Source organism: Gallus gallus, chromosome 20 (assembly GCF_016699485.2).
Source record: "Gallus gallus isolate bGalGal1 chromosome 20, bGalGal1.mat.broiler.GRCg7b, whole genome shotgun sequence".
In the NCBI taxonomy this organism is placed as follows: Eukaryota; Metazoa; Chordata; class Aves; order Galliformes; family Phasianidae; genus Gallus; species Gallus gallus.
The window spans coordinates 11,517,169-11,531,745 of record NC_052551.1 but is presented as its reverse complement, the minus strand read 5'-3'; the positions used below and the strand labels follow the sequence as shown (position 1 = coordinate 11,531,745).

Below are 14,577 nucleotides of genomic sequence, written 5' to 3'. Positions count from 1 at the left end.
AAATACAATGGCCACTATTCCTTATTCCGTTGGTCTCCCAGTGGCTTTGCAGTTTTATCTTGTGACAGAGCACTTGCAGTGTTTGAGCTGTAGGGCAGTCAGTGGAGATAAGGAGCTGGGCATTGCAGCCAGTGACTGATGAATGCTGGTTCTAGTCTATTTGAATCTCCTGTTAACTGTTTTCTAATGCCAGGTTCTGATGGGAGCTGGTCAGCAGCTTTGGGCCAGCTAAGAACATTTGGAAAGATATTTAGTAGGAACATAGCCTTTTCACATAGTTCTCGTGTAAGGTGTGCCATTTCCAGTGTAAGCAAAGGAACTGTACTCACAGTAGTAAATTGCGTTGCAATTAGGGCACTTCCATGGAACTGCTCTTTCACAGAAACCCCCAATAGTACGAGAGTGTGCGTTGAATGGTTTTGAATGGTTTGGTTTCCTTTTGAACAAAGGGAGTATTTTTGAGCTTCCCATCTGGCTCACAAGACATTTGCTGAATAATTTGTGTCGATGTGGCTTTCGTGTATTGATCTAAAAATACAAGTGCTAACAACGCTGATACTGTCAAGCCCTCTCTAGCTGCTTGCTGTTATGATTCAGTGAGTGGAATTCAGAGCAGCAGTTGCTCAGTGTTCAAGAATGGCTTCAGCACTATCACTGGGGAACTAATGATTTTCAAACGAGCTTATGCTTACACTGAGCAAAGCAAACTGATACAATTGCAGATCTAGAGAAGTTCCCTCAACAGTGGATAGCTTCATGTACCTGCTGGCTCTTGCACGTCATGTAGACTTGAAATAAATGGTAGGTGTCTGTCAGAGGGGACAAGAAGATTGCTCTGCTGCTTTTCAGTGATGTGTCGTGCAGTGCTGAAATACACGTCTTGTCACAGCCCTGTCACTTCTGTTTGAAAGAACAGTTTTACATGGAGCCTGTTGAAATGAGAGTGTTTATTTTGGACTCGTAGTTGATTATTGTAAGGCAAGTTAAAATGTATAATAAATTCTACTGCACATTTGAGACAATTTGCTGTCTCCTTTTCCTTGCAGCTTTAAAAACATGTGGTTGTTGATGGACACAGATTGTGTGTGCAGTAAAAATGGCATAGGCATAGTGTGTTCTGCTCATTGAAGGAGACTGATTGGATTGGCTCTTCTTCATTTGCTATAAATGGGATCTTTGGATAACACTTGTACACTTCAGATCTCTGCAATTAGTGTGTGTGAATTTCAGTGCATGTTAATAACACTAGTACTTGAAAGTAATCCCACGTCTTGAACTGCTTCTATTCATAGCGATTGAATTGAGAGCCTCACAGGCCATGAAATGTGAATTTTTGTTGAAGTTTGTGCCAGTTTCATTTTAAATGTTTTGGAGAGGAGGGTTTTTGCAGTGTGTCTTTGCCCCCCACACACAGTTATTTTCTGCGTTTAAAAAACCAGAATTCCTATGGTTTTTGGGTGAAGATAAAATTTCTATACCTTTCATAAACGATGTTCTTATAGCATTTAACTATAACCTTTTGGCTGTATATTGATAACAAACTTTCAGCAACATATTTTTGAAGGAGAAATAGTACTCAATGAAATAAATATCATGAGATATTCAAACTTTGTAGAGGAAATTTCCATCCTGAATCTTGAGCCATGGTTGAGGTTTAAAGCGTTTGGCTTTACCTGGCTCTGTAGCCTTTCTCAGCAGCCATCAGCAGTGCTGCATACAGCTAATCACAGTGCCACTTTGTTACTTCTATCTCAAGGATGAAGGAAAAAACTTGGTTCTTCCATTGAGAGGTTTTCCTGCTGCCTCAGAAGATATGTATGTTGTCCTGTTTGCTATAAATTGCTCTCATATTGCCATACTTGTGTACAGAATACTGTATTGTGCTCAGCAGTTCCAAACTTCTCAGGCAGAAATTAGTGCAGACTGAAGAATTCTGTTTCTTTTAACTTCTTTAATATTTTTTGAAGTAGGGCTCTGGATCTCAGCTGCTCCTTTGTCAGAGGGATGCACCTCATGCCATGATGCTGATGTCTGTTTTTCTCAAATCTTGTAACTAATCTTCTGTGTGTGACTGTGCATCAGAACAGCATTAACATAACATTCTGGGGTTTTTCTTGCAGTGATGCTACAGCCTTTTGACTATGACCCCAATGAGAAAAGTAAACACAAGTTTATGGTTCAGTCTATGTTTGCTCCAGCTGATACTTCAGATATGGAAGCAGTAGTAAGTATTGAAAGTAAATAAAACTGATTTATTTCTGTTTCTGTAATTTTTAAGACCTTTTACATCACTGCTTCAGAGCTCTTTTGAAAGCAGACTGTAATGTTCTTTGAGAGCATTAGCAGATTGCCATTGCAGCTGTGGTTGCTTCTTTAGAAGACTGCCGTTGGTAATGGCACACCAAGCTATGAAACACGTTAAGTTGTTGCAATTTTTTTTATATGTATGATATACATATAAAAAAAATATTTAAAGGCAAACTTGAACAGTATGTTCTAATTATACGGTCTGTGGTATCTTTTATATTGTAAGCCTTTGTATTCTGTCTTGACTCTTCCCTTGAGCAGCTCCTTTGCCCAGTGGGAACCAGGAAGATGGCTTACAAGTACTGAATTTTTCTTTATCCTTTCTATTGTTGCTTAAATAAACAAGCTGCCCATATAGGTCTTGTATGGTGGATTACAAGTGAGAGTAGCAGAAGCATGTGGTTTTGCTACTACTACAGGAAAGCAAAAGGAAGCTTATTCTGGTCCAACTTATGTTAGTTTGAGAGAATATTTAACAACTATTGAGGACATAATAAATAAGAAAAAATGTCCATTACTCTGTAATGTCTGGGACTACATGTATATTTGAATGAATGCATATTACTTATTTAAAACGAAACAACAACAACAAATAGCCATAGAATATGCAGCATGTTGGGGGTTTTTTTTGGTGGTTTTTTTTTGTAAAATTATGGGTTTTTTCAGTAGTCTTTACACGTCTTCTGAACAGCTCTTCAGAGCTGAGGCCTTTTGGTAGAGTTGAGAATTTCCCTTTTTGGAAGAGATTTATGGCACTGTGTTTGTTTAATGGCCTTAAAATAAGATCCAGTGAGAGAAACAGCAATAGCAATGAAACATCTGCATCATTAGGTGAATAAGCCAGTCTGCATCTCTAACTCTTTAATTTTATGAGTTACTTTATACCATATAAAATATTATTCTGCTAGCAAAGAATGTTTTTAAGGATCTAGATGGTCTTTTCAGTTTCCTGGAGCTCTCCAGCTCAGTGCCGTTTCTTTTCCTGTAACATTTGATCACTTCTCAGTTTTGTTACCACTCTCCAAATATCTCCCTATTCTGGATAAACAGGTGAGACAAATTACTGGGCTACTATAAAGCTTTCAACGCTTCTCAGGCAGCCAACAAGCTTAAAATAGAACTCTGACTTCAGCCACAGAGAAGAACTGAAGTACGATTCGGCTGCTTAGGATGAGTCAAGTTCTTCTTCAGGTTGCACAGAGGTTAGCCATAATTTGACACCTACTTGAGATATGCTGAGCGATACGGTGCTACCAGAAGTGTGGTCAAAGTGAGGAAAAGCCCGAGAACTCCCTTTTCTCTCATAAGTTACCTGAGTTTCAGACTATTTAGAATGATAGTGTCTGGTCTTCTAAGCTATTACTCAGCTGTGCATTTGGTTTTCATTTTTGGTTCTGTATATGTTTAATGGTAATGTGATAAATGCTTGTGGAGTTTTTCCTAAGATGGTGTGATTTGTTTAGACAATGCACTACCTTTTTGACGTGTCTTATTATGCTATTCTGTTTAATATTAAATTATTCCAGTGGAAAGAGGCAAAGCCGGAGGAACTCATGGACTCAAAACTTAGGTGTGTGTTTGAGCTACCAACGGAAAATGATAAGCCTGTGAGTATTTTTAGCTGCGTATCGAGTGACCTTAATGCCTCAGTAAATCATGTAAAATGGCATGTGTGTCCAGGCAGCCATGTAAGCAACAGGCAGAGCACTCTGCTTTGCTGCCCACGTCGCATCCTTCTTTTAAAATATAAAATAAAACCATTTTAAATCTTAGTGATGCTTAACATTGCTAGCAGCTAATTTGAACTGTGTAAGTGCCTTGCAAGCACAAGGAAATCTTTGAGTTGGCCTTTCTTCATTGAGTGAATGATTGCATAGGATAAAAATGTTATTTAAAAAAGAAAGCACTGGTTGATATGAATAAAGGTGAGAGATTTCCTGTTGAGAGATGTGATGAGGAAAGAAATCTGAATTAAGTGGGAATTAACAGCTGTTCGGTTTAGGGGTGACTTTTTCTGTAATCTCTGAAAATTATCAGGAGAAAACAAAGCAGGTATAGTAACAAGTTCCTGATGCCTTATAAATAAAAGCTTCATTTTAAGAGATTGGTAGAAATGTGGGTGGGAAAAGAGCATTTTGTTTTTGTTAGAGCCCAGACCCTTTGCAGAACAGAGAGAGGATTCAAAGCCAAGAGAAGGAGTGGGCTTTGGAGCTCTGCAGCTTTTGTTTCCTGACTTGGGCTGGAAGTTCCTCTGTCACCACAGAAAAACAGAAGAGTGGATATGTGATAGCCAGTGGTGGGGGGAAGAGTGAGAGAACTGCAGCAGAGCAGCTGGGTGGTTCCTGACAGCATGCTGCTTCTTGGAGCAGCTGCTTGTGTTGTACTTGGAGAAGGAGAGGTGAGGAGAGAGCACCACAACTCCAAGCAGAATGTCAGCAGATAAGTCACATCCCCATTATTGTGGGACATGGTCTGATGGTATTTCCTTTCAAATACATGAAAGGACTGAAAACTAGGGGTCCTTCTGTCTGCACTTACTGCTGCTGGTCTGGTGTTCAGGTCAGGAAGGGGAAATAAAGGTTGAAGAAGGAAAAATGTTGTTTACTTCTTTTGATACAGGCACGTTTTGAGTACAGACAGGAGATTTTACTTGATTCTCCTCCTGAGTATCAGACGTGGTGTTAATAACTAACCAAAAATCACTCTGTCCTTCTTTAACAGCATGACATAGAAATAAATAAAATCGTATCCACAACTGCAACAAAGACAGATTCCTCTGTAATGTCTAAATCAATAAGTTCTTCCTTGGATGACACTGAAGTTAAGAAAGTAATGGAAGAATATAAGAGGCTTCAAGTAGAAGTTCAGAGGTTACGGGAGGAGAATAAACAGTTTAAGGTAAAGATTCTTTCTTTTCCAGGTTTGCTTCTCTCCCATAAAAGATTCAGACTGAAAGGTTTGCTTGCTTGTCCTTGGCACGATATTTTAGTGTTGTCAATCAATGAAAAGATGGTTTATGTTTCTCTTACAAAGCCAGAAAAAAAGTGTGGAAATGGATGGTTCCTCTGAAAGGAACACACAGCTCATGCAGTTGGAGAAGCTGATGGGATAGCAACCCAAAGGAATGAATCTCCACACATTTTTATTTCTTTTCCCCCACCTAATTTCCTGAGTCTGGATTAAGCATTCGGTGTTGGATTTGGCCCTGTGCTCTCCGACTGACGGGAGTTTGAGGGCAGCATTGTGCCAATGCTACGTGTCAGTCATGACACCTGTAGCACATAGCTGACGTGACTGAAGTAACACAAGAAGTGCACTTCTGGTCATACCCAGCACATCACTGTGAAACCAAACAGATGAGAAACCCTTATCACCAAGCGGAAGGCCTGTTGTGGTTTCTTTGAATATAGATGTCCGGTTTCAGAGGTATCAGCACTTGTGGAAAATGTGGAATTTGTTAATGCTGGGCTGCAGTGAAAGGAGCTCTGTTCTGCCAGCTCTGATGTTGTGTGGCTGGCTGATGCAGGACCAAATTCCTTAAACGTTTGTGTTTTTGCTCATGGAAGTAACGGGTGTATGTAGCAGAGACACAAGCTTAACTTCTTCTTTTGTCTGGTTCTTCTTGTGTCTCCCAGTACAATAAATGCTTCACGAGTGTGTTTTATTTATTTTTCTTTCAAGTCAGTTGTCCTGGTTTCACTGGGACAGAATAAAGATGCTGCACAGGAGAGAGCTAGAATTGAGCAGACATCTTACAGTAACACCAAAAGCTGTCAGCTGCTTTTTCCCTTTTGTGAAGTGTTAGAAACATCTGTAAAAGTTTGGAAAACTGTGTTAGATGACTGCCAGCCACCAGGTGCTGTCAGTGCCAGACAAGATAAAGGAAGTTAAATATTTAAGTGAAAAGTTTGTTTTAGCAGTAATTATTTGCAGTAATTATTGTTTACAGAAGTCAGTTGTACCCCATCCAGATTTATGGCAGCAGTGAGGTATCAGGCAGTCTGTGACTTCTAATGTGTTCCTGAAGAAAATGAGTTGCCTCTTTGAATTCAGAAGTGGAAAAACACTGACTGGGTGCTTCGAGTTTCTCATCTGTCAGATTTTAAGGCTGCAGTAACTTCTATTACAATTTTATTTTTGAGTATTTTTTAATGTATATACTGGTGGCTTTTGCTTCAGCGTTTTACACTTCTCAGCTCTTTTTTTAATTCAGTAGAAGTAATTCATCTGTCTTCCTTTAGGAAGAAGATGGACTTCGGATGAGAAAGGCACCCCAGACGAACAACCCAATATCTGCTTCTGCAGCTGTTGTCAAGGATGAAGGGCACAGCTCCAGACTACTTGCTTTGGTGGTTTTGTTCTTTGTCATTGGTGTAATTATAGGAAAAATAGCCTTGTAGAGGCAGCATGCTGGAAATTGTAAATTGGTTTGATGGTTCTGCCATATCATTGGATTAAATTTATTCATAACAGTGTTTAAAAAAAAATTAATGTATGACATCTCACAGGTCTTGCCTTTAAATTACCCCTGCACAAATACTATGTAACATAATCTAGGAAGTTTAAAATGTACAATGAGGGAATGAATGAAAAAATATTCTTCAGTGATGAAGGGGGAAGAAAATCATGATTTAACACTACAATGGAATATTGTATATGTCATTTTAAACATTCTTAGTCCCTGGTACATGTTGCTGGATGACCTCTTTTTAAAAAAAAAAAAAAAAAGGAAAAAAAAGGAAAAATAGAAAAAAAAAAGATTCCTCCACTGCTGGAGCTGGCCCTATTGGATGTTTGGAGCTGGGTTAGGCAGGAGGTGTTGATAAGTTCTGTAAAATACGTTAATCCACCATTCTGCTCATAAATTTAACAGTTTTTCTGTCAGTGTCTTCAACTCTGTGCAAGTTACCAATTTCTTGGCACTTAAATGAATAGTGAGAAGCTGGAAAGAGTTGTATGTGGCAACGCTGAATGTGCTAGGCATCATTAAGAGGCGTATATTGACTGGTATGACGCTAGTTTGGAGTAAAAGTCAATGCCTTGTTCTTATGGAGGGACCAAGCTACATTGCTGTTGGTTCATTTAGTTGAATTAAAATGTTATTCAGAGATGTTTAATGCATATTTAACTTATTTAATGTATTTCATCTCATGTTTCCTTCCTGTCACAAAATTGACTAATGCTTTATGGTATGAAAAGGCACCTGTTCTAAAGCCAGTGACTAGAACTAAAAATCTGCTGCTGTAGTGATGCAAGATTCTTCTGCCTCCTGTAGTTTTGGGCACTACACAATTGTTGGGAGTTCTGATCATCTGAGCATTGGGGAAACAGTGGTCAGGAAACTGTTTTTGTATGTAAATAAGTCTATCTAGGGGAAAAAATATTAGTAGTAAACTAGTCCTATGCCGTAAAAAGACCAATCCTGTTTGATGATGTAGCATCTAAAAAAAAAAAAAAGGAAGAAGAAAAAAAGAAATTAAATAAAGCCCCCAAATTAATGTTTCTTTTGTTACTGTTGTCATGCTCTGATAGTTTTGGCGGGGAGGGGACAGCATTATCGGTCAGCTTAGCTTGTTTATGGCATAAGGAAAGCAGTAGCCGTGTTTCAGAAAGACTTTTCCCTGCCTCATTTTAACGTCCGTGTGAGCAGCCCCACTCTGAGCATCCTTTACTGGTGTGCTGTGTTGTTCACAGGAGCCGTGCTGACTGCGGAGGTGCTGCGTAACTTCGTGTTTCTCAGTTTAGTTGGATTCATTAGTTAAGATGCTTACTAACATATCGAACGTGAAGCAAAGGTAATCTTGTTTCTTTTTTTTTTTATAAAACTCCTAAGCACCATTTGCTTTAACATGTTGGGCTTCAGTAGATGAACTAGCTTCTGAGTAAGTGAACCCCTGTATAATCTTAGATGCTATGCCCAGAAACCATTGCTGACAAAATTTTTGTAACTCCATTCAAGGTTAAGAAACATCTTTAAAACGTGGCTTCTTTTATTCCTTTTTTGCTCCTGGGATTCCTTGAGAAGGGTGTTTGGGCGGCCGCTGTCTGCTGTGCTCTTCTCCATCACTGACTTTGGTATTTGTTCCATTTGTTTCTCAAGTGCAAACAAGTGGAACTTCGTGTGAGATTTAATAAGAAAATGGCTTTGGGGGGTGGAAAACTGTTTGGTGTGTTCCCCTTAGGAACACAGCTCTGGAAGTAGCAACAGAAATGAGAGGTCTGTTACTTTAAAATGTTACTGCCTTCTTGTCTGCTCAGGATGGAAGGGGCAAAGAGCTGAAGTGTGGCTGCAGCGGGGCGCTGGGAGACAAAGCACGGAGGTCAGTGTGACAGACTGGGCTGAGGGACCAAGACAGGTACAGATCAGTGCCAACTTCTACAGAAGCAGTTGAGAGGGCCTTTTCAGAAACACGAGGTTGTAAATAATGAAAAAAGGTCATTCTTGGCTTTAAAGAATGTATTTGGGAAATTTCTTCCCTGAAGGGAGGCTGAATTACCTGGTGTCTTTGAAGAGGCTGTGTATAGCTTGATTTCACTAAGAATGCTAACAGAAGAGCTGAAATCCTAATGTGCTTCACAATATATAGTATTAACTTTGAGAGCCCTGAAAAACAGCCTCTAAAAGTGTTAAAAGAAAAGAAAGAAAGGAAAGAAAAGCAGCCTTTGCAGACCCGCACCTCCAGTCCTGAACAGGACTCTTAAATTAACTCTGTATCTTTGGCAGCTTTAACAAATAATAATAATGAAGGTCTTTCCTAACAGTTTTTGATGACCGCCTACACAATATCTTTGCTTTTGCTGGACTTAAAATGGCTGCTCAGTAGAATCCTTATTACCTGCCCTTCAGCCCACCCTTCTTTCATATGCAATAGAAAGAAAAGCGAAGGTATTTTTTCTTGCAGAGTTCCTGAAGGCCATTCTGCAGATACTGCAAAAATAATCCAGCTTTTATAAACCATCCCATAGATGGCTGCTGCTAGGAGAGCTTTCGTTCGGTATTTGTAGGAGGTGAATATTCTGGAGGGCACTGTGTATCTTAGGAGGTTGCACATGAAGTTTAGAGCTCATGGATAACACTTATCATCTGGTCACACCAGCACCAGCTACTAGGAAACTGTAATTGATACATGATAGTAGAAAACAAGTTATTACTTACTCATTGTCCTTACTGTTCTTTTAAGATACATTTACTGATAGTTTTTCTAAGAGCCAGCAGAGGCTGCTTTGGTAGTGCTGTCCTTGTGGAGCTCTGGCACTGCTGTCTGCAGCGCACACACACTGCTTTGGGCCCCTCTGCAAACAGTTCTAAAACCTCTCAGAGCCGAAATGTGCTGAGAAGTGGATGAGAAAACGATTTCTGCTCTTCTCACGTGGCTGTTCCCATCTTACAGCAGCGCTCCGTGTGTGAGTGGTGGTGTGACTGTGCACTGCAGTTGTGGAGTGTGGATGCACGTGCACAGCAGCTGTGTGTGCAGGCTGGGCACCCAGTCCTGGGTTCTTGTCAAGTAGCTGTAGGGCCCAAAGAGTTAAGTTAATACTACGTATGTAACGCTGAGAGGGATTGATGTATCATAATGTAATTTTCTGTAAGTATGGGATTGTAATAGCTTGGTGATGGTATTCCGTGTTACTTTTTTTTCTGCTGAAATGCTGTTAGTGGGATAAAGTTGGAAATTCACTTTACAAATTGCTAGACTTTCTTCTCACCAATAAACCATAAAGGGTTTCTAGTTGCTGCACTTGTGAACTTGCAATTCTTATTATAACCTTGACTTAACAGTCAGTATATTTACATGGTGATGTGGGTACAAAAAGGATCCTTAACGTCTTATGGTTTGGCACTGCACTCACCAAACACCAGAAGCTCTCTCTGTGTCATCCCTTCCCTCTTAAAACAAAAATCCCTTACTTGGAACGCCTTCGTTCGTGGGTGCAGTAATGACCTGTGGAATCTGAGGTCTTCACGCTGTCCTTACTTTGCTTTACATTATGTCCCATCACGTCGTATCTCACATTCTATTTTCTATCTAAAGCAACTGAGGAAAAGCACAACGAAAGAGCCCTCTGTTTGGAGTGGATGAGCACATAGGAGCAGCCGTCTGGACCCCACGTGTGCTGTGCAGCAGTACCACCCAGCAGCACTGAGGCAGCTCAGGGTTGCTTTTCAGTCCTGTTTGCAGATGGGTCAGCACCCATTACTCAGATCCTCAAGTGAGCAGGCTGAGGAAGGACAGGTGGTGAGTGAGTTGCAGTGTGCACATCTGTGTACTTAGGATTGTCTTTTTGTGTGTGTTGCTTTTATTATTCAGAAACAAATATGAAAAAAAGAAGGTGACAGTGTAGGACTGGGCTTAGTTACATAATTACATTACATTACATTAGTTACAGCCATAGGTGGATGCTACTCTTCTTTGTAACTCTATGAATGTTACTCTTCTTTGTAACTGGATACATTTCTACAAGTCTGATTCACTGTTGAGGAGATAACATAAATCAATGTGTGGGCATTTCAGAAAGAAAAGCAACTACTGAGTGAGGCTGCCTGCTCCGGCAGGCTGAAACCTGGCTCTTGTGCAGGGTCACTCCATTAAGAGCTGACAGCGGGCTGCAGTGCTGCTGTAAGGCATCAGAGGCAGTTAGACAAACAGAGGGGTTTGTTGTTCAAGCAGGGCAGTGCGGATCCTCTGCCCACATCCACCCGTGATTTCTGTGTTGCCCCAACTGCCTCACGTGCTCTGAATCGCTTTGCTGATGGGTGTCGGTGCTGAAGCGACACGGCATTGTGCTGCTGCCTCTTGTTTGGATGAGCTTCCGAGGACAAAGTAGTTGTGTTTCTCCTACTCAAATCTGCTTAACTGTAAAATTTGTTTTATCAATTGATTGATTTTTAGTTTGTGTTTTTTTTACTGGATAAATGTAGGCTGTTCTTTGAAACAACACGAGTGAGAGCTGTTCAGAAGCCTCTTCCATGAAGCATTCTGACATGCAGTTTTGCTGCCACATACCTATCATTGGCTGTTCCCATGGCTCCATTTCCTTTCACAGAACTGTTTTCACATTTTTACTTCGAAGAGTAAAAGTTTGAGAGCTGCCCTCAACTCCCACGGAGATGTTTTCCCCCCGGTGCAGGCCCAGGTTGGTCCTGAAGCATCTGCATGAATCTCTGGAGTCTGTGAGTAAAGAAACAAGGCTGCATCTCCTTGAAGCAGCTTTGAACCTTGGATCTTTCTCCTATAATCTGTCGTTGGAGAAAGGCCTTTTCCAGATGGCAGAGCAGAAGAAGATAAGAAAACAAATGAATTAAGGAGAGTTAATTGAAGCTGCATTTTACAAGTTGACATTATACATCTGGCATTTCTGTTCATACTTCTCCATTGGTACATTTCATTCTCATTTAATAAGTTCCTAATTCTGTGACTTTTTTTCAAGCTTTTAAGTGCCTACGAATTGCTGAGGAGCGGCCTGCAGGGAGCTGCTGTCCCCAGTCTTGCCATACTTTATTTTTTTTTAATCAGTTTCTTTTCTTCACTGGAGGAACTTGCACGACCTGAAGAGCCTTCTGAACTCCCTCATGTTTCAGTTGGCACAACTCCCACATGTAATTATCCATACACTACTACTTTTAGAAGGACTTTATTAAGGCTTTACAAAATCAGGAGCTGGGAGATGACAGAGATGAGCTGTGGGTTTGGCTGCTTGGAGGGGGTGAGAGGTGGCTCTGATGCCCACTGCAGCACTGGGCTGCGGCTGACCGGAGAGTGTCTGCAGTAACAGCGCTGCCTGGCACTGCTTAAGTTCTCTTAAGATCTGTATAATTTGGTTTTTGAAAGGTCACCTGAATCAATGTGGCACAACACGGAACCCACCCGTTCATCAGAGCCAACTGCTGTGTGCTCTGGGGCTGCAGGTGGAGGAGCAGCTGCTGTGCGTTTCACTGCGGCGCTGATCAGTTTGCTCCTGGTCTCTGGGTGCACTGTCAGCCATCTCCTTTCTGTCCCCTGCTGCCTCAGTGCAGTGTGTCCGTAGTCAACATGAGGCTTTCAGATTCAGTGTGGATCTGTTATCAAATGAAGCACTGACTCAGTGCCAATGATTTATCCAGAAGTGTTCTAAAACTTTGGTGTTTCAGTTTTTGGGGGCAGATTAGGAAGCATCGTGAGGCATTTTAAACACGGGCATGAGGATGGCTCACTGGAAAATGTTCGTTCCTGCTAATGGAACTGCTGAACAGATCCGCCCCAAGGCTGAGTTGGCAGCTGTACGTCGGTGTGCTGCTCCAGGAGCAGAGCATCACAGAGGCCGTGCAGCTGAGTAACGGTGGGGCTGGAGGTGTGAGGCTGATGCTCAGATGCAGCGCAGGAAGCTACAAAGTGTATGCAGAATGCTTGAAGTGTGCTGCTTTTTTTTCTGTTTTTGGAGATAGTACTTTTCCTCATATTAACTATATTAGAAGTTCAGGGGAAGGCTTTGGAGACGTGTGGCTGTGTCACTGACTTCCAGCTGGTCCAAACAGCTCTCAGCTTGTCTTTTCTTCACAGCTACAGCAAGAAGGCAAAGGGTGTACTTCACAGCTGAATAGAGTTCAGTAGTCAGATCTGATGCTTGTTATGTCCTTGATTTTAATTCAGTGTTAGGCATGAAGGTATTTGCTTTTGTCGTGGTTGTGCTGGCTGAGGAGGAAGGGAGAAGTTGGTGCTCCCTCGGGGAGCCCCCCTGCATTCAGGCGTAGGCCCGCAAGCTGCCAGGGAACCTACGTGGTGCTTCCAAAGGCCACAGCTCAGCAAATTCAGCATTAAATCTGCTGGTGAAGGAGAAATTAGATGGCAAGCAGAATTAGAACTGGCAGTTTTCTATGAGAAAGGTAGGAAATGGCCCAGCCTCGACAGTTTGGCAATTAAGAAAGAGAACAACTTTGGCAAAAAGCCCATCCTATTTCAGCGATGAATGAGGGGAAAAATAGATGTAATATAAAACATGAAAAAGGGAAACTGACAGCAATCAACACAAAGGATAAGAGTTATGAAGTGTAGAAAATTAATAAGGAAAGCAATAACCAAAGGAAAAGAAAAATGTATGGACTGGAGTGCTTTGGGGGGGGGGGGGAGGAAGGTGAAGAGTTGAGGTACCGAGGAAATCTTGGCAGCAGATAGGGGTTGTTCCTGGATGCAGGTGGTGAAACTGCTGGTGACGAGCTGGGAGAACTGGAGAGGTGAGGTCATTCATTAGCAATGCTTAACATTCAAAGTTAACATCTTTAAGTTCAATCTAAAAAACTTCTGTCGGTACTCCTAAGGGGGATGACTGAGGCCATCCCTGCTGATGAGGGTGGCATACAAGATGGGGTGACCAGGTACGGTGCTTGCTTAGCTGCACAGCCCTGGGAAAGGGATGAAAAAGGAGATGAACACTAATGGAGGAGTATCATGTAAGTCACTTATTTCATCCTGTCGTTATTTCTCTATTTTCTATGGGATTAATGTGGGTTGAGTGTAGCTGGACCCCAGCAAAGCCTGGTGTTCTGTGATAATCACACATTTCAGAAGCGGTCCTTGCAAGAGAACCGCAGTGAAATGGGGATGCTCACAGAAGACTTCTGCAGGGATCTGATGCAATTCAGTGCTTCCCAATCACTGGTGAAAATACACATAAAACTGCTACTGAGAAAATGGTAACATGAAGAACATATTTGTGCTCAGAGTCAGAGAATAAGAGCTCCACCTGTGCTCCCAGTGCGAAAAGCTGACGAAGGAGGTCATGTTGTTTTGAATTATCCCTGGCAGTGATTGTACTTCTGTATGTCTCAGCTATGAGAGATGGGAATTTCTGATGCAATTTGGATATTTGCATGTTGAGAGAGAAGCTGGATAATTGGGGTAGATGCAAAAAGAGGTTCAAAACTTACTGTATTACTAGTGGAGTGTGAAATGCCATAGAGGGAGAGAGAAAACTGCTTGGCTGAGTTTATCTGAGAATGTCTTGATGACAGTGCACGAGTACCTTCACACACAGAAAATACCCAACACCACTCTCTTTGATCTTACAATGAGCAAAACAAGACTCGCTGACTGGCAGTCAAAGCCAGGCAAATTCAGATTGGAAAAAAGGCACAGATTCTTGAGAGAATAACTGTATAATTTAGAAATGTTTCTCCCAAAACTGTGAAAAGAACAATAAAAGTTGCAATATTTATGCAAATAGCATTTTCATGGCTTTTTTTCCTTTCCAGAGTATAAAGGCAAGTAGCAGAGGGCGAGGCTGCTCTGAGGCTGT

At 41.4% G+C, this 14,577-nt stretch overlaps 1 protein-coding gene across 6 annotated transcripts in view; it reads left to right on the top strand.

Annotated features, from left to right (window-relative positions):
• The window catches only part of VAPB (VAMP associated protein B and C), a 33,610-nt gene extending 19,108 nt beyond the window's left edge, over window positions 1–14,502 (top strand). Inside the window, exons 3-8 of one of the 6 annotated variants that reach the window (XR_001469562.4) lie at window positions 2,121–2,224; window positions 3,834–3,914; window positions 5,029–5,205; window positions 6,549–8,102; window positions 8,566–8,627; window positions 10,341–14,502. Coding sequence is in view for 1 of the 6 variants with exons in the window: in NM_001006296.2 (NP_001006296.2) it covers window positions 2,121–2,224; window positions 3,834–3,914; window positions 5,029–5,205; window positions 6,549–6,707 (521 nt within the window). In the remaining 5 variants the exon portion in view is untranslated. Of the gene's footprint in view, window positions 1–2,120; window positions 2,225–3,833; window positions 3,915–5,028; window positions 5,206–6,548 lie in introns of all 6 variants that reach the window. The other 5 variants (XR_005841103.2, XR_005841104.2, XR_001469561.4 and 2 more) reach the window with 5 other exon arrangements.
• Window positions 14,503–14,577: the final 75 nt, after the last annotated feature.